The sequence below is a fragment of the Ursus maritimus genome, unplaced genomic scaffold (assembly GCF_017311325.1).
Source record: "Ursus maritimus isolate PB19 unplaced genomic scaffold, ASM1731132v1 scaffold_11, whole genome shotgun sequence".
In the NCBI taxonomy this organism is placed as follows: Eukaryota; Metazoa; Chordata; class Mammalia; order Carnivora; family Ursidae; genus Ursus; species Ursus maritimus.
The window spans coordinates 21,563,164-21,587,544 of NW_024423453.1; the positions used below are offsets into that span (position 1 = coordinate 21,563,164).

Genomic DNA, 24,381 nt, shown 5'->3' on the forward strand with positions numbered 1-24,381 from the left:
TTTTTTTTTTTTAAAGATTTTATTTATTTATTCGACAGAGACAGAGACAGCCAGCGAGAGAGGGAACACAAGCAGGGGGAGTGGGAGAGGAAGAAGCAGGCTCATAGCGGAGGAGCCCGATGTGGGGCTCGATCCCATAATGCCAGGATCACGCCCTGAGCTGAAGGCAGACGCTTAACCGCTGTGCCACCCAGGCGCCCCGCCCCTAGCATTTCTTATACAGCAACTCTAATGGCGATGCACCAGCTTTTGAGCTTTGTCTTAGAAAATTCTTAATCTCTCCTTCATTTCTGATGAACAACCTTGCTGGGTATAGTATTCCTGGTTTGCAGTTTTTTTTCTTTCAGTACTTTGAATATATTATACCACTCTCTCTCTGCTACAAGGTTTCTTCTAAGAAATCCATTGATAGTTTTATAGGGGTTGTGGGGGAGTCCCTTGTAGGTGATGAATCACTTCCTGTTTTCAAAATTCTTTTATTTTTGGCAATTTGATTAGAATGTGTCTAAGTGAAGACCTCTTGATGTTGAGCTTATTTGTGATTCTTTGGGTGTCATGGATCTGGATGTCAACTCCCTCCCCAGATTTTGGAAGTATTCTATTATTATTTCTTTATAAACTTTCTGTTCCTTTTTCATTCTGTGCTCCTTCTATTTTCATAATGTGTATATTGGTTTACTTTAAGATGTTCTATAACTCCTGTAGGTTTTCTTCACTCTTTCATTCTTTCTTCTTCTAACTGGATGATTTCAAACCAGCTACCTTCAAGTTTGCTGATTTTCTTCTGCGTGATCAAGTCTGCTGCTGAAACTCTACAGAATTTTTCAGTTCAGTTCTTCAGCTCCAGGATTTCTGTTTGCTTCTTTTTAATGCTTTCTATTTCTTTGTTAAACTTCTCATTTTGTTCATGTATCATTTTTCTGATTTTATTTAGCTGAATAATGTTCTTTCATAGTCCACTGATTTTAAGACAACACTTAAAATTTTTGTCAAGCAGTTCATGGATCTCCATTTCTTTTGGGTCAGTTAGATAGCTTTATTAGTTTCCTTTGGTGTTGACATATTTGCCTGATTCTTTCTTGGTATCTGTGTATTTGAAGAAGCAGATTCCTCTTCCAGTCTTTACAGACTGATTTTGGCAGGTAGACTTTCTCCCACCAAGTCCTACAACTGATGGGGCTGCTTCTGGGATTGTGGTTGAGCAAGATTGAAACCATGTCATGTGTCTATTGCTAGGTTCATGGCTGGCAAGCATGTAATCAGGGGCACAGTCAGGTGCTGTGTCCCATGGGTTCCTAAGGGTCCTTCCTGTGATGTCACTGGGCTGGTCCATGGGTGGGTAGGACTGCTTTTGGACTGTGGTAGAGTGGGACTAAAGCTGGGTCACAAGACTGCCTCAGGGATTGCAGTCAGGTCTGAGGTCACTGGGTGTGTAACTAGAAGCATCTACAAGTGTGGCTTCTGCTGGGTCTTTTGGGTGGCTCCCTGGCCATGAAAGACTACCTCAAATTGTGGTAGAGAAGTGCTGGATCCATGTCTTGTGGTTTTTGTTACGTCTGCAGACAGGTGTGACTTCTGCTGGGCAACTATTAGTAAGTACTCCCATCAGTTCACTGGGCTGGTTCCTGAGGGGACAGAACCGCCTCCAGACCATAGGAGAGTGGAACTAGAGCCTAGATGCTGGGACGACAGTCAGCTCTGAGGCTGGCGGACCTGTTACCTGAAGTACCCACAGGGATGGCTTCTGCTGAGTCCCTTAGTGGAGGGGGCCAGGTATAGGACTGTGGACAAGTAGGGCTAGAGCCAAGACTATAGGGACATGGGGCTGCTCTGGTCCATAGACAGGACCATAGAGTGCACTGCCACTGGTGTGCAAGCTTCCCTCCCTGTTTTTGGGCTTCAACAGTGTTTTGTAATCTCCCACCTGGATCCCAAAGCTCTCACAAAGGCACTTTTGTCTAGGGATGCCTTTCATATATTTTTCTGTGGAGGGACATGGGCTGGGTACCTCCAATTCATTCCACTGTATTGCTGACATTATTAGTCTTTATTTTTAAAATATCTATTAAACATATTCTGTAACAGATTGAGATTTCATGCAATTCAAATTAAGTTTTACCGTATTAAGTAACACTCTGGGGGGAAAAGGTAGAAAATTATTCAGAAGGGATATGCCAGACTATAAATTTACCATTTTAATAGACAATGTAATAAATAAACATGATGGATTATTATAAAATATTCAGTAACAAAAAAAATGTTAAGAATAAACTGAGTATAAAAGCAATAATTATAAGGAAGCTACTGTAAAACCTGCATAGTTAGTATGAAAAAACCCAATCTTATGAGCATTCTTTTTTTTTTTTTTTAAAAGATTTTATTTATTTATTCGACAGAGATAGAGACAGCCAGCGAGAGAGGGAACACAAGCAGGGGGAGTGGGAGAGGAAGAAGCAGGCTCATAGCGGAAGAGCCTGATGTGGGGCTCGATCCCAGATCGCCGGGATCACGCCCTGAGCTGAAGGCAGACGCTTAACCGCTGTACCACCCAGGCTCCCCGAGCATTCTATTTAACTGCCAGAATGGAGAAATCTAAAATAAAATGGTGTAATACTGTTAAATCTTTTCTTCCTGAGGAAATTAGTTTTCAGAAATAAGCTTAAAGGGCGCCTGGGTGGCTCAGTTGGTTAAGCGTCTGCCTTTGGCTCAGATCATGATCCCAGGGTCCTGGGATTGAGCCCGCATCGGGCTCCTTGCTCAGCAGGGGGCCTGATTATCCCTCTCTCTCTGACTGGTGCTCTCCCTGTTTGTGCTCTCTCTCTGTAAAATAAATAAATAAAATCTTAAAAAAAAAAAAAAAGAAGCTTAAAAAAATTCTATTTGGTGCTAAAAAGTTTTTTTTTCAACATATATGAAAGTCCTATTTAAAAAAAGTAAAGAGTCTATCAGAAAGCATATGAATTCTGAAAACGTTAACAGAAAACAGAAAAGAATAACTTACTTTATTTCAAGTTGCTTTATTTTATTTTCTGTTGCCTTAAGTCTTAGTTGAAGATCATCTTTTGAACGCTCTGCAACCAGGCATCTTTGGTGCATTTCTTCTAGTTTTCTGTAATCACTTTCATTTACTCTGCCTTCACGGTAAATCTGTAAAAGATGATTATATGTATATTACCTTACAGAAGAAAACTGTCTTAAGAAATTACACAGTTTAGAAACTGAAATCAATGATAAATAAAACTTCATAATCATGTGTTCATCTGTTCCCATTGCCACATAGTAAGACATCAGTAATTTTGGTTATTTCATATTTATAAAATAAAATGCTGAAAACTGACATATAAAAATTGCTTATTTTTTGAAAGTATTCATGCTCACTGTAAACTATTTAAATAGTTTTAATATCTTATTTTTTAAATTTTTATTTATTTTATCCTTTCTTTTATTAACATGATGTATCATGTTGATTGATTTGCAAATATTGAACCACCAGGAATAAATCTCACTTGATCATGGTGAATGATTTTTTTAATGTATTGCTGGATTCAGTTTGCTAGTATTTTTATTGAGAATTTTTACACCCATGTTCAACAGGGATATGGGCCTGCAGTTCTTTTTAGTAGTATCTTTATGCTGGCCTCAGAGAGTGAATTTGGAAGGTTTCCTTCCTTCTCTGTTTTTTGGAATAGTTTGAGAATAGGTATTAACTCTTTAACTGTCTGGTAGAATATGTTTGTGAAGCCATTTGGTCCTGGGGATGGTTTTAATATTTTAAAAAGAAATGTAAGATAGCCGAAATAAAAAATACTCTAAATGTCACCAATTGGAGAAAGCTGTTTTGATTAAATTGTCTTGAACACCCTTCAAGACAATTCTATATTCAGGCATGCCTGGGTGGCTCAGTTGGTTAAGTGTCTGCCTTTGGCTCAGGTAATGATCTTGGCATCCTGGGATTGAGTCCCACTTTCGGCTCTCTGCTCAGCAGCAAGTCTGCTCATGCATGTTCTCTCTCTCAAATAAATAAAATCTTAAAAAAAAAAGACAATTCTGTATTCTGATATTAAAAAATACAGATATACGCTATGGTGCAATAAACAGAACTATCTGAAAGTGATTCTATAATCTTACTCTGGGTTAACTAGACCATAATCTAACTGAAATGGGGGTGCCTCTTTTCCCAAAAGGAGTGGGTGTACCCAAGCTCAGTTTCTTATGAGACTAGGCTTCCTACCACAACACAGGGGCTGTAACATCACAAGAACTGTAAAGTATCCAGGTGCTAAGCAGCTCACATTTTCAGACAAATTCTACCCATAGCTACCCTCTAAATCCAGACTGCCTGGCCAAGCAACCTGTATCTTCTCCCACTGAAGAGACTGTTTTGTCACTTCTGTTCTATAAAAAGGTAGAATATCAGCAAGTTAATGTCCCACTCTAAAATACAGACATATCTATATCTATATTATCTATATCTCTATATAGCAGTGCTTTGACTTCAGCACACTTGTCTGTGTGGGAGACAGTGGGACAGTGGGAGAATGAGGGACCTGTGCCTTTTCTTTACCTGTTGTCTTTAGTCTTGTTTTACATTTCCTCAATTAAGCCTATTATTTAATCTATGCCATATGATTTTAAAAATTCATCCCAGCCATGATGTACAACAGGTAGCAATCCAAATGGGATCGATCCCTATTCCATAACAGAAGGAACTCAGAAGGAACCAACCTCACAGGAGACTGGTGACCATAAAGGTTCTAGCTGGAACAAGACATACATACTTTTGCTATGTGCTGCTTTGTAAGTGACTCTTACTATCTGATGTCATGATCTTTTTATGTCAATAATACAGATACATCACATGCTTTTAATACTACATAGTTCTTCTTTGAAAATCAAATTCTGACTCTACCATTTAGTATTTGTTAGTGTGGGTAAGTTACTTAACCTCTATGAAAGTTTCTAATGCAACACTTAAAACACAGTATTATGCTGCATCAAGTTTCATTTCCCTTTTTCCCCCAAGGCATTTTAAAAGAGTGGGATATTTCCTGACTTTTCACATTATTTTTTCTCAAATATCATTGGGGTAATGTTTTCCTACTTAAGAAATAAAAATCTATACTTTTAAAAGGTTAAAATCAGAGTAATGTTACAATTTTCTGGTTATATATACTTGTTTTTATAGATGGCTTAAACCCAATAAAAGTTGTCATTAAATTTAAAAACAGAAGGGAGACCAAGTAAAATTTATTATTGGGATGAAGTTTAAACAAGAAAAATAGCTACTTCATAAAATTCATACTTTCAAGTAAAAAGTACAAATACTGTGGCCACTCTTATAAAGAAATGTATTCAGGCAATACTACTATTTAAGTGCGACTGTGAATATATTCCAAGTAAAAACACTTACAATGTAGGGGTTGCTAGTAGATAGTGTGATGAAAGCGAAGAGTAATAGTAAGGATTTGCAGTTGAGTTTTAGGTAGGTATTTTTTCTTTTTTACCTTTTCTAGTTCTTCTTCCATTGCTTTTTTCTCCCTAATGGCTCGTTCAATTTGGCTTTGTTTTTCAGCACACTCCTACAAATTCAATTCATATTGTAAATAAATATATTTGTAAAATCTTAAGAAAAAATGGATAAGTAAAATGATTTGCTCAAAACAATACTGTACTTACCCTATCAATACAGCAGGACCATACTGATTATTAAACAAAAACAAAAAACCTCCATCTTCAAAGAGCTACCTATCTCAGGAGTTCTAAGTAAACATGCTAAATTGGTGACAGAGGTTCAGGGATTCCAGAGAGAAAAAAATGAGACCCTTTTCTCATTTTGTTTTATTCATACACTCTTATCATGTAATTTAAAAGGTAACACAGAACTGGACAGTGACACAACACCCTGAGGATAACCTGTGGCCTAACATGCACACAGGTATATAAATTCTAAATCTTTTTTTTTTTTTTTTGCAAAACTTATAAAGAGCCAAGGAGTGCCTCGGTGGCTCAGCTGGTAAGCTTGTGACTCTTGATTTTGCCCTAGGTCATGATCTCAGGGTTGTGAGATCAAGTCCTGCATTGGGCTCTGTGTTCAGTGGGGAGTCTGCTCAAGATTCTCTCTCTCCCTCTCCCTCTGCCCTCTCCCCTCCTCCTTTCCCCCCCGCTCACATTTTCTCTTGAAAAAAAAAAAAGAAAAAAGAAAAAAGAGCCAATGGACACAAGATCATAAAACATTTCTGCTCAAAAGGTTTTAATCAGTAAAACTGAGCAAGCGTATCAATCAGTTGTTAAAATTTAGTATTTTGCAACTAACAGTAAAACTGAAAACAACCATTATGATGACTGGTTCCTCATAGCTATTTGTTTTTATCTATTTATTTATTTTTGAGAATGGGTGTGATTATTTTCTACTAATTGTAAATTATGCTTTGGATGAACCTCCTTACAGGCAGTACATTACCAGTATTCAATTATCTTTAGTGTAACTTTACAGAAGAACTGTATATCAGTATTTTTAAATTTTAAAATGAGCTTCTAAATTGTGAACCCAAATGAATTCTGATTATAATGAAGACCCTATGTTACTAATCAGATGTAATGAAGACCCTTAACCCTATGTTACTAATGAAGACCCTTAACCCTATGTTACTAATGAAGACCCTTAACCCTATGTTACTAATGAAGACCCTTAACTCTATGTTACTAATCAGATGCTTAATCTAAATTTATTATCTTTCATTAAAGCAGAATTGTTAGTATACAAAAAATGAAACCTTAATGTTCCATATAGGTTCATACAGTAAATTGCTAATCTATGAAAAGGCGGTTTTATGGTGTGAAATCTGGGATTTCTCCTATGTTCATAACTCATCTTGTGTGATTGTTAAAAGACTATTTTTAGAGGAGTTTTAGGTTAACAGCAAATTGAGAAGTTAGAGATTTCCGCTATTGCCCCCATATATGCAGAGCCCTCCCCCATTTTCAACATCCCCCACTGTAGTGGTACATTTATTAATACTAAGGAACCTACACTGATACATTATCACTCAAAGCCCATAGTTTAGAGTTCACTCCTGGTGCTGTACATTTTATGGGTTTGGACAAATTTATAAAGACATATACTCACCGTTACAGTACCATACAGAGTAGTTTCACTGTTCTAAAAATCCTCTGTGCTTCACCTATGCTTATTCATCCCTCTCTCCTCCTAAACCCCTGATAATGTCTTTTTACTGTCTCCATAGTTTTGCCTTTCCCAGAATGTTAGTTGGAGTCAAACAGTATGTAGCCGCTTTAGACTAGCTTCTTCCACTTAGTAATATGCATTTTAGTTTCCTCCATCTCTTCTCATGGCTTGACAGTTCATTTGTTTTTAGTGCTGGATAATACTCCATTGTCTAGATGTACCAGTTTATCTGTCCATCCGCCTAACTAACGGACATCTTAGTTACTTCCAAGTTTTGGCAACTGTGAAGAAAGCTCCTATAAACATCCATGTTCAGGTTTTTGTGTGGATATAAGTTTTCAACTCCTTTGGGTAAATACAAAAGAGTGCACTTGTTGGACCATATGATAAAAGTATATTTAGTTATGTAAGAAACCATCAAAACGCTTTCAAAAGTGACTATACCATTTTGCATTCCCACCAGCAATGAATGAGAATTCCTGTTGCTCCACATCTTTCCCAGAATTTGGTGGTGTCAGCGTTCTGGATTTTGGCCATTGTAATAGGTATATCTGGTACATATTTGGTGTAATGAGTAGCAGTTCATTATTGTTTTAGTTTGCATTTCCCTGGTGAAATATGATGTGTAGCATTTTTCATATGCTTATATGCCATCTGTATACCTTCTTTGGTGGGGTGTCTGTTAAGATCTCTGGTCCACTTTTTAATTGAGTTGCTTTCTTACTGTTGAGTTTTAGGAGTTCTTTGTATATTTTGTATAACGGTCCTTTATCAGCTGTGCCTTTTGCAAATATTTTCTCCCAGTCTGTGGTTTGAATTTTCATTCTCTTGACAGTGTCTTTCACAGAGAAATTTTTCATTTTAATGAAGTCCAACTCAATTGCTTCTTTCATGGGTCATGCCTTTGACGTTGTATCCAAAAATTCATTGCCTAACCCAAGATCATCCAGATTTTCTTCTACTTACCTTCTAAGAATTTTATAGTTTGGGGTTTTACATTTAGGTCTGTGACCCATTTTGAATTAATTTTTCTGGAGGGTGTAAGGTCTGTGTCTATATTCATTCTTTTACATGTGAATGTCTAATTTTCCTATCACCATTTGTTAAAAAGACTGTCTTTGCACCATTGTATTGCCTTTGCATCTCTGTCAATGATCAGCTGACTGCATTTATGTGGGTCTATATTTTATTCCATTCTAGATTCTGTATTTTATTCCATTGATGTATTTGTCTGTTTTTTCACCAGTATCACAGTAGCTTGATTATTATAGCTTTATAGTAATTCTTGAAATCTGGTAGTGTCAGTCCTCTGATTTTGTTCTTCTTCAATATTGTGTTGGCTATTTTGGGTCTTTTGTTTCTCCAGATAAGCTTTATTTACTTATTTTAAAATTATCATTATTTTTTGAATTTTTATTTAAATTCTAATTAGTAACATACAGTGCAATATTGGATTCAGGAGAATTCAGTGATTTATCACTTACATACAACACCCAGTGCTCAACATAACAAGCACCTTCCTTAATCCCCATCACCCATTTAGCCCATTCTTCACCTACCTCCCTCCATTGGCCCTCAGTTTGTTCTCTATTGGTTTTTTTTTCAAGATTTTATTTATTTGAGGGGCGCCTGGGTAGCGCAGTCGTTAAAGCGTCGGCCTTCGGCTCAGGGCGTGATCCCGGCGTACCGGGATCGAGTCCCACATCGGGCTCCTCCGCTATGAGCCTGCTTCTTCCTCTCCCACTCCCCCTGCTGTGTTCCCTCTCTCACTGGCTGTCTCTCTGTTAAATAAATAAATAAAATCTTTAAAAAAAAAAAAAAAAAGATTTTATTTATTTGAAAAAGAGTCTGCATGCGTGTGCTCATGAGCGGGGGAGGGGGAGGCAGAGGGAGAAGCAGACTCCCCACCGAGTGGGAAGCCTGACCCAGGACTCAATTGCAGGACCCTGGGATCATGACCTGAGCTGAAAGCAGACGCTTAACCAACTAAGCCACCCAGGTGCCCTGTTCCCTACTGTTAAGAGTCTCTTATGGCTTGTTTTCCTCTCTCTCTTTTTCCTCCCTTCCCATATGTTCATTTGTTTTGTTTCTTAAATTCCACATATGAGTGAGATCACATGGTATTTGTCTTTCTCTGACTTATTTTGCTTAGTATAATACACTCTACCTTCATCCACGTTGTTGCAAAAGGCAAGATTTCATTCTTTTTGATGGCTGAGTAATATTCCAGTGTGTGTGTGTGTGTGTGTGTGTGTGTGTACATATCTATATACACACACACAACCACCTCTTCCTTATCCATTCATTAGTAAAAGGACATTTGAACTCTTTCCATAGTTTGGCTATTATTGATAATGCTGCTATAAACATTGAGGTGTATGTACCCATTCAAATTTGTATTTTTCTATCCTTTGAGTAAATACCTAGTAGTGCAACTGCTGGATCATAGCATAGTTCTATTTTTAACATTTTGAGCAACCTCCATATTGTTTTCCACAGCGGCTGCACCAGTTTGCATTCCCACCAACAATGCAAGAGTGTTCTCCTTTCTCTGCATCCTCACCAACACTTGCCGTTTCTTGTGCTGTTAATTTTAGGCATTATGACAGGTGTGAGGTGGGATCTCATCATGGTTTTGATTTGTATTTCCCCGAAAATGAGTGATGCTGAGCATCTTTTCATGTGTCTGTTAGCCATCTGGATGTCTTCTTTGGAAAAGTGTCTATTCATATCTTCTGCCCATTTCTTAACTGGATTATTTGTTTTTTGGGTGTTGAGTTTGGTTAAGTTCTTTATAGATTTTGGATACTATCCTTTTTCTCCAGATAAACTTTAGAATCAGTCTGTCAATATCCACAAAATAACTTGCTGGGATTTTGACTAGGATTGCACTCAAATCTGTAGATTAGGCTGGGAAGAACTGACATTTTGATTTTGAGTCTTTTATCCATGAACATGGACTATCTCTTCATTTATTTACTTCTTTGATATCTTCCATCAGAGTTTTCCTGATATAGATTTTGTTAGATATATAACTAATTTTTTTGTGTACTAAGGTAAATAGCATTGTGTTTTTAATATAAAATTCCATTTGTTTATTGCTGGTATATGGGAAAACAATCGACTTTTGTAAATTAACCCTGTATCCTGCAACCTTGTATGCTATAATTGCTTCTTTGTTCCACGGTTTGTTTTGTTCCTTTTTTGGCTTGTTTTCTACATAGACAATCATGTCATCTGCAAAAGAATTTCTTCCTTCCCAATCTGTACTACTTTTATTTCCTTTTTTAGTCAAATTGCATTAGCTAGTACTTCCAGCTTGATGTCGAAAAGCAGTCATGAGAGGGCACATGATTGCCTTGTTCCTGATCCTACTGGGAAAGCATTTGGTTTCACAGCTGTAGGCTTTTTGCAGATAGATATTCTTTATCAAGTTGAGGAAGTTCCCCTCTGTGTCTAGTTTACTGGGAGTTTTTATCATGAATGGGGGTTGGATTTTGTCAAATGCTTTTTCTGCAGCTACTGATATGATTCCCATGATTTTTAATGTAGATATTAATAAAAAGTTTGGATCACACTTCTGAATCTGGTGAATGCTTATAAAGAAAAGTACATGATAAATACACTATGCATCTCTCTCCACCCAATCCACCATTTCACTGATAAATGATGACTGAAAGAGTATTGGCTTAACCTCAGATAACAAAGTCAAAATGAGACAGAAAAGTTGAAATCTTTATAGAGAAATATATTAATTCTATTAAAAATTCACTGTAATATTAAAGCAAACATTCAAAATTACTATTATTAAAAAGCTTTCATGGATATTTGCTACTAATCACCACCAATATTCCTACCTTTTGGGAAAGATAGGACCAAATGCTCCTAAATATTTTTTCAAGTATTCATGGAGTATATTCAAAATCATACCCTACAGTCCACCATAAAGAAAATCATAACAAAATTAAGAATCAATATCCTATAAATTATAGTCTGTGGCATCTATTTAACTGGATTAGAAAACAATTATAAAAAGATATCTAAATACCTATGGACGTGGAGATACAAAACTAAAAAAAATTTTTTTTTAAATTCACTGATCTAAAAAAGATCATAATGAACTTTTCATTTAACTTGTATAAAATTAATAACCAATCTTCTTACTCATTTGCTGTAGATTAACAGCAATCTCTGCTAGTTGGCAGAATTAAAACCTTGAATATTCCTTGGAAAACAGTGTGGAGGTCCCTTAAAAAGTTAAAAATTGAGCCACCTTATGATCCAGCAATTGCACTACTGGGTATTTACTCCAAAGATACAGACGTAGTGAAGAGAAGGGCCATATGCACCCCAATGTTCATAGCAGCATTGTCCACAATAGCTAAATTGTGGAAGGAGCCGAGATGCCCTTCAACAGATGACTGGATTAAGAAGATGTGGTCCATATATACAATGGAATATTACTCAGTCATCAGAAAGAACGATTACCCAACATTTGCAGCAACATGGACGGGACTGGAGGAGATTATGCTAAGTGAAATAAGTCAAGCAGAGAAAGACAATTATCATATAGTTTCATTCATTTATGGAACATAAGAAATAGCAGGAAGATCGGTAGGAGAAGGAAGGGAAGAATGAAGGGGGGTAAACAGAAGGAGGAATGAACCATAAGAGACTATGAACTCTGGGAAACAAACTGAGGGCTTCAGAGGGGAGAGGGCTGGGGGATGGGGATAGGCTGGTGATGGGTATTAAGGAGGGCACACACTGCATGGTGCGCTGGGTTTTATACGCAAATAGTGAATCATGGAACACTACATCAAAAACTAAGGATATACTGTATGGTGACTAACATAACATAATAAAAAATTATTTAAAAAACAAAACAAAACAAAAAACCTTGAGTATTCTTAAAAGAAACCATACCCTGTAGGAGAAAGTAAAAGCTGTGCTGCTTTCCAAAGGGAGATATGTAGCTAGACTGGTTCTGGCCTTTTCTTAAACCTATCAAGAACACTGCACACTAACCTAAAACACAAGTTTTTCTCCTTCCTACAAGCATAACTTAGCTTTGGGTTAGCTAAAGTGTGTTTAACTTTTCTCCTTGACTTCATCTTTATAGTATACGTGGTAAAATTGGTACTTAAGAATATAAATCAATACCTGATGTCAGGTTATTATGTCTCAAACCATAATCTGAGTTTTTGAGTTCCCTGAGAAAATCTGCTTTTTAAAGTATTTGAACATGTCTTCCTTTCAGACATATTTCTCAATGCCAAATATTTAAAACACTTTTCAATTAATCAGTACAGTTTTCCCCATGGAATCAACATGACATAAGATAGTATTTAATATCTTTAGAAAAATCCACTTAGCTATGGATTACAATTGTTTTATTATAAATCGTAAGAAATACCTTTTGTAATAAACTGAAATAAATTTTTTTTGCTCTAAAGTGAGTTTATATAACTCTGGTTGTGGTTGTTAAGAGTTATTATTTTTAAAATCTCTGCAGATCTTATCCAACACACATTCTTTTGGGAAAAGAGAGAAATAATGTTCTCATCCTTCCAGAGTTTACAAGCCATTAAATGATGCTGGACTAGGGTAGGACCTTCATTTTCTAGCTGTGAATCTGTTGATGGTTAAATCAGTCCATGTAAGAGAACAAGCAAAACAGTAAGGTGACAGAAGAGGAAGAAAAACTGAAAAACAACAAATAATTAGACATGACTAATTGGCCACACGGCATCCCATTGATTTTACTTAATGTTCCTTCATCCTTAAAACAGATGACATTAAACAAACAAAAAGTAACACTGTTTCTTGTTCTATTATTCTCAGGATGTATACACAAAGACAAAAGTCTCAACATGTACATTACAGAGTTTGCAGAATGTGGAAAATGTTCTCCTTTCAGAGTTGTTTAAATACCAGTCAATAAATATTTATTAAAAAACATACTGTGAAAACACTGTGGTAGGCAATGGGGAAAATAAAAAGATGCATAAGACTCTTCTACTTTGAGGTATTTACAATCCAATTGGAAAGGTAAGATTCTCATAAAGAAAGAGAAAGGGAGAAGGAAGGAGGGAGATAGGAGACAGGGAGAGACAACTAATATAACGCAATATATTTATTACAAGACCTAGTTCATTGCTAAGTTTTGTAGTCAAGATTAAAAGCGATACAGAGATTCAGAAAATATTAGAGTTTGTAAAGTGGAAAATATCTTCCTAATGTCTGAAAATTCTTCTTTTATTCCCCTGTAAGCAAGGCTATTAAATTCCATTTCTTATGGAATTTACATATTGTTAAATTTACATATTTAATTTACCTCTAGACACACAAGTACTCTTTTCCTTTCTCCTCTGCCTATTTATCCTTCAGTACTCATTTCTTTTGGGAAGCTTCTCTTTTTTCTTTCCCACTATCATATACACTTTTTCTTTCTCCCTTGTCTCCCAGATGAACCCTGCATATGGTAGCAGCTGCATATGGGTGCTTCAATAGCACCCTGTGCGTTCTTTGTCAAAAAAAGTAATTGTAGCAAAATGTGATAAATGCCATCCATCTTTCCTGCTAGACCATAAGTTTCAAGATTGCAGGTAACACATTTATTTTTATTTTTATTCTTCTCTAAGCATCTAGCATAATTCCTGGCTTAATAAGTATCTTCTGAATGAACAAGAATACCCATTACAAGATATATTAAAATGTATCCTGGCCTTTAAAATAATCAATATGCAGAAGAAAATATTAATACTATCTTCCAACATACCATTTGAAGGGCTGAAAGTTCTTCTGTTAGTCGAGAAATCTGTATATTACACTGTTTTCTTGTGCTTGCAACCTGTAAATTAAGACATTTATAAATTGTTTAGGTTCTCAAAACATGATTAATGCCCAATAAAAATGTTTAGGATAATAATTTTGATAAAAAATAAAATTGTAACTTTTAGGTCATAAAAAATAAATAAGCACATGGTATATTAAAGAGTCAAGACTTAACCATGATAGTGGAGGGAGAGTGAATTTCTATTAAAATTTACCATATTAGGAGTGAAAACTGGGAAAATTTCAAAATATTTACTAATCTCCTCAAAAGAAAATAACTAAAGTCATTACGGGTTAACATAAATAACATTTTTTTAATGAAAAGTAATTGTATTTTCCAAAATTGAAAATTTTTTAGAATGGTATTATTTTACATTTTTGCAAATTTCCTTAATGTCTGGCTCATTAGAAGACAGCTAGATTCTCATATCTATTTCTATGTTCAACCTATTCTGTTGTTGCATATCATCAGCCTCTGGCAAACAACACTGTACACTCATGAGAGAATGAGAATGAAAAAAGCAAACAATAAACTATAAGTATGAAAGTTAGGTTTGACCTTGCAGACCCTCTGAACAACACTTTTTGAGAACTCCTGCCATAGAGCAAGTCAAGAGAAAAACTGAATTACACACTAAAAACGTAACTAATAACTTTTAAGGCACTTTTGTTTTATAAACAGAAGAATATTTTTATATGGCACATATTTCAGTACTAAGTACATTACTTTGTGGGGAAAACTCATTTCAATTAACATTTAAATTACATCAGAAACAGTATGGTTTATGTATACAGAATATTTTGAAGAATTAGTTACATCTAATCGGGATGGCTCCTATGACAACGTATTTTTCTAACAACTCCTCATGCTTTTTAAAAAGACCACAAGGAATACTGATACTGATGCTATGTCACCAGTAAACACTCATGAGCCAAAGATTTTTGGAAATTTTCTAGGATCTTATAAAATAGATTATTTCTAAAACACGAGGTAAGCCTTCTTAAGAACATTTATAACATTGACATTTTATTACTTGACATATATTTTATTTGGTTAATTAATATCAGTTACCTTTCTGAAGACCCGACAAATATTTGTGGGTCCCTCTGAGCTCTATTTTAGATTTTAATTTGGTGAAAACTTTGCCTATGAATAATTATATGAAGAATCAATCCATCCTATTTATGGGTCAGTGATACTCACACTTAGCCTTTACTAAGGTCTGATGTGTGAGGAACTGTTTAGAGTGCTTATTTAAGTGTTATTATCTCATTAATTCTCACCAAGAATCTGATTAAGTAGTTATTACCCTCATTATAGATGAGGAAGATTAAGGCACAGAGAAATTACGTCATGAAGGTTTTCAAAATATAAAAATTTTAGTTCCTATGAGTGCAGTCATGTCTGTCTGTCTCTCACATAATTTTTTAAAAGTGTTCTGAAAGTATCTAGAAATTGGGGTGCCTGAGTGGCTCAGTTGTTAAGTGTCTGCCTTCAGCTCAGGGTGTGATCCCAGGGTCCTGGGATCAAGCCCCGCATCAGGCCCCCTGCTCCGCTGGGAGCCTGCTTTTTCCTCTCCCATTCCCACTGCTTGTGTTCCCTCTCTCGCTGGCTGTCTTTCTCTCTCTGTCAAATAAATAAAATCTTAAAAAAAAAAAAGGTTCTAGAAATGACGCAGTTAGCATAAGGGTTTATGACCACAGTAGTAAATATATTTTGAAATATTTTTACACTGATGCTGATAATTCAGTAAATTGAACTATTCATACTTACTAAAAAGACTGTGTAGGACTACTGAAACTGACGGTATATCATCAGTAAAATCCTATGCTGCAAAGGTCATAGAAAATATTTTGAGGTTAGTATCTGATAAAACAATGTAAATCTTGTTATGTGAGCAAATACACATATTTGAGAGGCAGTTTAACGTCGCTGGGGTTCAGAAGCCTGTATGGCAACTAAAATCACCTCTCTTAACCTAACCTCACTTTCTTTATGTAAACATTTTCTTCGATAATTTATGGATAGTAAGGGTATTTATAAACCAAATAGTAAGGTAAATTAACAAGAGACAGAAAGAGAAAAGGCCAATAATAGTGCAAATAGTGCCTAACTGGATGAATATAATATTAATTACAAATTTTCAGCCATGATTTAAAATCAAAAGAAAATCAAAATCAAAATATAATGTTATTTTCACAAATTAAGTTTTACTTTTGAAAGAGATCTGAGAAAAAGCTATTTCTTTATTTTAAAGAAATAAGCTACTATCATATTTTGTTTAGTTTTACAGCCAGAACATAAATATGTGACGATTCATTACATTTACTCTGTTAATAAAAAGATACTTCTAAAGTCATCAGACATAAGTAACCCCCAATTCAACAGATTAATTCTACGTATTTGGAGAACATGTCAAATTATGATAAGTGGGGCAACTATCACCAATATGGGTGAAAAATTTCATATAAAAACATTAAAAATATATTTAAAAATAAAAATGTATATAAGGAGGATATACTACATGCTCTATAAGATATTATATATATAATTTATATATATACTTAATGAAAATAATTCCTACTCTTTGAAATTCCACACATTGCAGAATTATAATATGTAGAAAGAGAAACATTTCTCATTATTCTATCTTCTAGGCTTAGCACTATTTGAAGGTTGATGTATATACCTCCAGAATTTTTTGTTTCACAGATAGCTACACCACATCATTAATAATTTGCAATTAAATGAAAATTCAGAGGACAATGCTAAAAATAGTACTTATCTCTAGGTAGTGGAATTGTAAGTGATTTGTAAGGTATTTGTTTTTTGGGTGTTGAGTCTGGTATGTTCTTTATAGGTTTTTTTTTTTTTAAAGATTTTATTTATTTATTTGACAGAGAGAGAGAGACAGCCAGCGAGAGAGGGAACACAAGCAGGGGGAGTGGGAGAGGAAGAAGCAGGCTTCCAGCAGAGGAGCCTGATGTGGGGCTCGATCCCATAACACCGGGATCACGCCCTGAGCCGAAGGCAGACGCTTAACAACTGAGCCACCCAGGCGCCCCTGTTCTTTATAGGTTTTGGATACTAGCTCTTTATCTGATATGTCACTTGCAAATATCTTATCCCATTCCATAGGTTGCCTTTTAGTTTTGTTGATTGTTTCCCTTGCTGTGCAAAAGCTTTTTCTCCTGGCGAAGTCCCAATAGTTCATTTTTGCTTTTCTTTCCCTTGCCTTTGGAAACATGTCTAGTAAGAAGTTGCTGCAGCTGAGGTTAAAGAGGTTGCTGCCTGCGTTCTCATCTAGGATTTTGATGGATTCCTGTCTCACGTTTAGGTCTTTCATCCATTTTGAGTTTATTTTTTGCATATGGTATAAGAAAGTGGTCTAGTTTCATTCTTCTGCATGTGACTGTCCAGTTTTCCCAATACCATTTGTTGAAGAGACTGTCTTTTTTCTATTGGATATTCTTTCCTGCTTTGTCGATTAGCTGACCACAGAGTTGAGGGTCCATTTCTGGGGTCTCTATTGATCTATGTATCTGTTTTTTACCCGTACCATACAATCTTGATGATTATAGACATGTAATACAGCTTGAAGTATGGAATTGTGACACCTCCAGCTTTGTTTTTCTTTTTCAACATGATCTTGGCTATTCGGGGTCTTTTCTAGTTCCATACAAATTTTAGGATTGTGTTCCAGCTCTGAAAAATGATGATGGTATTTTGATAGGGATTGCATTGAATGTGCAGAGTGCTTTGGGTAGCACACACATTTTAACAATATTTGTTCTTCCAATTCAGGAGCATGGGATGTTATTCCATTTCTTTGTGTCTTCCTCAATTTATTTCGTAAGTGTTCTACAGTTTTCGATTACAGGTCCTTTACCTCTTTGGTTAGGTTTATTCCTAGGTATTTTATGGCTTTTGGTGCAATTGTAAATGGGATCGCTTGCTTGATTTCTGCTTCCTTGTTAGTGTACTGAAATGCAACTGACTTCTCTGCATTGATTTTATATCCCGTGACTTTGCTGAATTCCTGTACCAGTTCTAGCAATTTTTTGGTGGAGTCTTGGGTTTTCTACATAGAGAATCACGTAATCTGCGATGAATTAGAGTTTGACTTCTTTGCTGATTTGGATGCTTTTTATTTCTTTTTGTTGTCTGATTGCTGAGGCTAGGACTTCCAGTACTATGTTGAACAACAGTGGTGAGAGTAGACATCCCTGTCATGTTCCTGATCTTAGGGGAAAAGTTCTCAGTTTTCTCTGTTGAGGATATTTGCTGTGGGTCTTTCATACATGGCAGAGGGTTTTTATCAAGAAAAGATGCTGTATTTTGTTAAATGCTTTTTCTGCATCTATTGAGAGGATCATATGGTTCTTGTCCTTTCTTTTATTAATGTGGTGTATCATACTGATTGATTTGTGGATGTTGAACTATCCCTGCAGTCCATGAATAAATCTCACTTGGTCATTGTGAATAATCTTTTCAATGTACTGTAGGATCCTATTAGCTAGTGTCTTGGTGAGAATTTTTGCATCCCAGTCATCAGGGATATCAGTGTGTAACTATCCTTTTTAGTGGGGTCTCTGTCTGGTTTTGGGATCAAGGTAATGGTGGCCTCATAGAAGGAGTTTGGAAGTTTTCTTTTCATTTCTATTTTTTGAAACAGCTTCAAAAGAATAGATATTAAATCTTATTTAAATGTTTGGTAGAATTCCTCTTGGAAGCCCTCTGGCCCTGGACTTTTGTTTTTTGGGAGATTTTTGACTACTGCTTCAATTTCTTTGCTGGTTATGTGTTCAGGTTTTCTATTTCTTCCTGTTTCAGTTTTGGTAGTTTACATGTTTCTAGGAATGCATCCACTTCTTCCACATTGCCTAAGTTGTTGCCATATAATTGCTCATAATAACTTCTTCAGTGTTGGTTGTGATCTCTCCTCTTTCATTCGTGATTTTATTTATTTAGGTCCTTTCTCTTTTCTTTTTGATAAGTCTGGCTAGGGGGTTATCAATCTTATTAATTCTTTCAAAGAACCAGCTCCTAGTTTTGGCGATCTGTTCTACAGGTATTTTTTTTTTTTTTAATTTCTGTATCATTGGTTTCTGTTCTAATCTTTATTATTTCTCTTCTTCTGCTGAATTTGGTCTTTATTTCCTATTCTTTCTAGCTCTTTTAGGTATAAGGTTAGGTTTTATATCTGAGACTTATCTTGTTTTTTGAGGAAGGCCTGTATTGCTATATACTTTTCTCTTAGGAGTGCCTTTGCTGCATCCTAAAGCTTCTGGACTGTTATGTTTTCATTTTCATTTTCATTTGCTTCCATGTATTTAATCATTCTTTAACTTCCTAGTTGACCCATTCATTCCATAGTAGGATGTTCTTTAACCTCCATGTATTTGTGGTCCTTCCAAGTTTTTTCTTGTGGTTGACTTCAAGTTTTATAGCATTGTGGTCTGAAAACACGCATTGTATCATTTCAGTCTTTTTGTACTGGTTGAGACCAGATTTATGGCCCAATATGATCTTTTCTGGAGAATGTTCCAAGTGCACTTGAGAATACTGTGTATTCTGCTGCTTTAGGATGAAATGCTCTGAATGTATCTGTTAAGTCCCTCTGATCCAGTGTGTCATTCAGAGCCTTTTCCTTGTTGATATTTAGATGATCTGTCCATTGCTGTAAGTGGGGTGTTAAAGTCCCCCATTATTATTGTATTATTATCAATGAGTTTCTTTAATTTGGTTATTAATTGGTTTATATATTTGGCTGCACCCACGTTAGGGGCATAAATATTTACAATTGTAGATATTCTTGTTGGATAGACCCTTTTATTATGATATAGTGTCTTCCTACATCTCTTATTATAGCCTTTGGTTTAAAATCCAGTTTTTCTGATATAAGGATGGCTACTCCAGCTTTCGATATTCATTAGCATGATAAATGGTTCTTCACCCCTTCACTTTCAATCTGGAGGTGTCTGAGTCTCTTGTAAGCAGCATATGGATGGGTCTTGATTTTTAATCCATTCTGATACCCTATGTCTTTTGATTGGAGCATTGAGTCCATTTAAATTCAGAGTAATTATTGAAAGATATGAATTTAGTGCCATTGTAGTACTCGCAAATTTGCTATTCCCGTAGATTGTCTCTGTTCCTTTCTGGTCTTTGTTACTTTTGGGCTTTCTGCTCAAAGGATCCCTTTTAATATTTCTTGCAGGGCTGGTATAGTGTTCACAGATTCTTTCAGTTGTTGTTTATCCTGAAAACTCTTTATCTCTCCTCCTAATCTCAACGACAGCTTTGCTGGATAAAGTATTCTTGGCTGCATAATTTTCTCATTTAGCACACTGAATATATCATGCCGGTCCTTTCTGGCCAGCCAGGTCTCCGCGGACACATCTGCTGCCAGCCTTATGTATCTACCCTTGTAGGTTAAGAACCTCTTGTCCTGAACTGCTTTCAGGATTTTCTCTTTATCTTTGAAATTTGCAAGCTTCACTATAGTATGTCCAGCTGTTGACTTATTTTTGTTGATTTTGAGGGCAGTTCTCTGTGCCTCCTGAACTTGAATGCCTGTTTTCTTCCCCAGATTAGGGGTGTTCTCAGCTATAATTTGTTCAAATAAGCTTTCTGCCCCCTTCTCCTGCTCATCTTCTGGGACCCCTATAATATGGAAATTATTTCACTTTATGGAATTGTCAAGTTCCCTAAGTCTCCCTTCGTGATCTAGTAGTTTTTTCTCTCTTTTCAGCTTCCTTATTTTCCATCATTTTATCTTCTATATCAATGATTTGCTCTTCTGCTTTGTTCATCCTCATTTTTATGGCCTCTACTTAGGACTTCATCTTGCTAATAGCATTTTTAATTTTGGCCAGGCTGGATTTTAGTTCTTTTATCTCTACAGTAAGGGATTCTGTAGTGTGCTCTATGCCTTCTTCAAGCCCAGCCAGTATCTTTATAATCATTGTTTTAAATTCTAGTTCAGATATCTTACTTATATCCATATTGATTACATCTCTGGCAGTGAGTACTACACCTCCTGTTCTTTATTTTGGGGTGAATTTCCATCTTGTCATTTTATTCAGGAAGGAAAAGAAAGAGAAAAAGCAGTAACAACAACAATAGAACAAAACAAAGCCAAAAACTAGATCCTGGGTGTGTTCTGGTTTGCTTGTTAAAAGAAACTAGATCCCAAAACAAGAACAAAAAACTTAGATATATAAAAAAATAAAATACAATGAATGAATGAAATGTATATATAAATAAAAATTAAAAAATAACTTAAAAAATTGAAAAAATAAGTAACTGAGAAAAACAATACTGAACAACTAAAGAATAAAAATAGAAAGAATGCTATATACTGTTTTTCCCAAGAGCTGAAGCTTTGCAGCCCTCTAGGATTAGTAAACTTGGTGAGAGCCAACTGTTTGTGCTGGTCTTCTGGGGCAGGGGCCTATTGCACTGATTCTCAGGTGGACATGCCCTATTGCAAATGTGCGTCCCATGCACAGAGGCAGGGCTCAGTGTAAGGCTCCACTAGGTGGAGCTATTTTGCTCCCTGAAGGCTTGGAGCAACCATGGATGGGATGCGTGCCTCACTATCTAGCCCTGGAGGTGAAAGTTTGCACCCCCACCCTTCAGTGAGCCCTCAAAGAAAAGCAATCAATCCCTCTTCATCTTCCCAGTTTCTGTCAGACCTCTGTGTTCACCTGGCCTGTAACTGAGCATTTTTATCTCGGGCACGCGGCTGAATTCCAAAACTCCAAATTTTATGCACTCCTGGGGCATGAACCCACGCTGTTCCTCCTGGGGGGGAGGGTGGGTCTTGCCACGCTTCTGTCTTTTGCTGGACCCTTCCCAGGAAAGTGGTCGCAAGACCGTGCAGCAGTTCACAGTTTATGGAAACACAGAGCAGAAAGCAAACACCTATACTCGCTGTTTTGCAGCCAGCTTCCCCACTCCTATGCCTGGGAACTCTGCCCCACTCACGTTATCACCTGTTCTTCCTGTGACCCCAGGGATCCTGAGAGCATGCTGTTATCCCTGGGATTCTGTGCTGCTTCACCACCTGAGTACCTTTAAGCCAGGGACATCGCCCCCTTTAGCAGACTTCTAAAATTCTGATTTTGCTTTCCTCTGCTTATAATACTTTGCAGTAGCCTCCTTAAGCAGGTTGCCTTCCCTCCCCCATATCCTCAGCTACATAACCCTGGATTCAAGTCTCCGCACCTCCTACCTTCCAAACAGTGGTGGTTTTTCTACTTGTAGACTTCCAGCATTTCTTCTCTCAGATCTCCGATTGATTTCTTAGGTATTCAGAATGATTTGATAACTATCTAGCTGTATTCAAGGGATGAGACAAACTGAAGGTCCCCCTACTCCTCCTCTGAGAGAAAGAATCTTAACCAGGCTTCACTCCCAAGGCACAGCCTGTCACAGGGATTGATTTAACAAACCCAAGATCACAACTTGAGCTGAAATCAAGAGTTTGACGTTTAACCAACCAAGCCACCAGGCGCCCCAACGTGAATTTATTTTAGGATCAGAAAATCAGAGGGTTTCTTTCTTTCTTCCTTTCTTTCTTTCTTTCTTTCTTTCTTTCTTTCTTTCTTTCTTTCCTTCTTTCTTTTTTTTTAAAGATTTTATTTATTTATTTGACAGAGAGAGACAGCCAGCTAGAGAGGGAACACAAGCAGGGGGAGTGGGAGAGGAAGAAGCGGCTCCTAGCAGAGAAGCCTGATGTAGGGCTCGATCCCAGAATGCTGGGATCACGCCCTGAGCCGAAAGCAGATGCTTAACGACTGAGCCACCCAGGCGCCCCAGTTAGAGGGTTTCTTATATCGTGAATACCTTCATAAAACATTTTTATCACTAAAAGTCACAAAATTTATTAAAGATTTTAAAGATATGCCATCAAAAATATTTCAAATTACAGCCAAAGATAACAGTATTCTTAATCCTAAGAATAGGATAAGGATTCCTACAGAAATGATATACAAATTAATAATTAAAAAAAAAAAACCAAGGTTTTAGTTTGAATTCTGCTTCAAATTAGAAATTTTATCTTAGGAAATCACCTAATTTCAGCCTGTGACAAAGTAACAGATTTCAAAGGAACACTTTTTTTTTTTTTTAAAGATTTATTTATTTGACAGGGACAGCCAGCAGAGAGGGAACACAAGCAGGGGGAGTGGGAGAGGAAGAAGCAGGCTCCTAGCGGAGGAGCCTGATGTGGGGCTCGATCCCAGAACGCTGGGATCACACCCTGAGCCGAAGGCAGACGTTTAACGACTGCGCCACCCAGGCGCCCCCTAAGGAACACTTTTGCATCAAGAAACATCATACAGAGAACTTGTACGAATGAAAACTCTACCACTTAGTTGCTTGGGAGGAAAGCAAGCACATTATCTTTACTTTTTTAACTGATGAAACTTTTTAAAACAAATTTACTTCAATCTAACTAGGAGAGAAATAATACTGCCCATAGAAAAAATACAGGTTAAGAAAAGAATTAATACCTTTATTTTATCCGGTAATGGAATATATAGTGTATCCAACTATCTTATAGGAACTCATTTTAAAGGAAAGGATTATTAGTTTTCAATCCTTTGTGTTAACCATTTCATAGATAGTCTTTATGAATATATAGGAAAGCACTTTAATGTAAATATTACAGTAAAAATGGAAACAGTAGTTTTGCAAATTCATGTCTCTGACACAAATATTAAATAAAAATATTATAACAAATGTTTCTTGGAAAAGTGGCTGATTCCATATCTGAGGCAGGGAAACTACAAGATGAGAGAGGAACATCATTTATGCAAAAAAGCTACAGAGACAATATGAGAAGAAAAAAATATGGTAATGGATTATAACAGAAGAATAAAGATGAATGAAACCATCATGATATTAAAAAAGAGGGGGAAGCGCTTCTTTACTGAGAAATGACAGCTAATAAATGTATAAAAAGGATAGAATATGATCATTTGTAATCACTCCTTGTAATATTTATCTCAGGCAAGGATTATCAATGGATGCTAAGACCACTAGACGAAATTTTTGGTAGAAAGTATACCTGTACAGTCTTCAAGTATTTTCCTCAGTGATTTCTAAAGTATACAAATGGAGAGTTCTGGTCTTACCACATTAACCATGTGGTCAAGCTGAGTTTCAACCAATGCACAACCTTATATTATAGCTTCCTGATGTGATCAAGTGGGGGATATACATATCACTCTACCAGAAATGACCTAAATCTAATCAAGAAGAAATGGTCACATGAATCCAGATATGGAATATTCTGGATTGTACAAAGGATTCTTTGTCACACACAGAGGAAAGCAGAGGGCTGGGT

The 24,381-nt window shown here is 36.3% G+C and overlaps 1 protein-coding gene across 6 annotated transcripts in view; it reads right to left on the reverse strand.

The window, feature by feature from the left end:
• Positions 1-24,381, reverse strand: part of SCLT1 (sodium channel and clathrin linker 1) — a 193,217-nt gene that overhangs the window by 67,543 nt on the left and 101,293 nt on the right. For all 6 annotated transcript variants that reach the window (XR_570736.2, XM_040626301.1, XM_008699737.2 and 3 more), the window contains 3 exons: positions 13,968-14,039; positions 5,505-5,579; positions 3,002-3,147 (listed from right to left, as the gene is read on the reverse strand). Coding sequence is in view for 5 of the 6 variants with exons in the window: in XM_040626301.1 (XP_040482235.1) it covers positions 3,002-3,147; positions 5,505-5,579; positions 13,968-14,039 (293 nt within the window). In the remaining variant the exon portion in view is untranslated. The remainder of the gene's footprint in view (positions 1-3,001; positions 3,148-5,504; positions 5,580-13,967; positions 14,040-24,381) is intronic.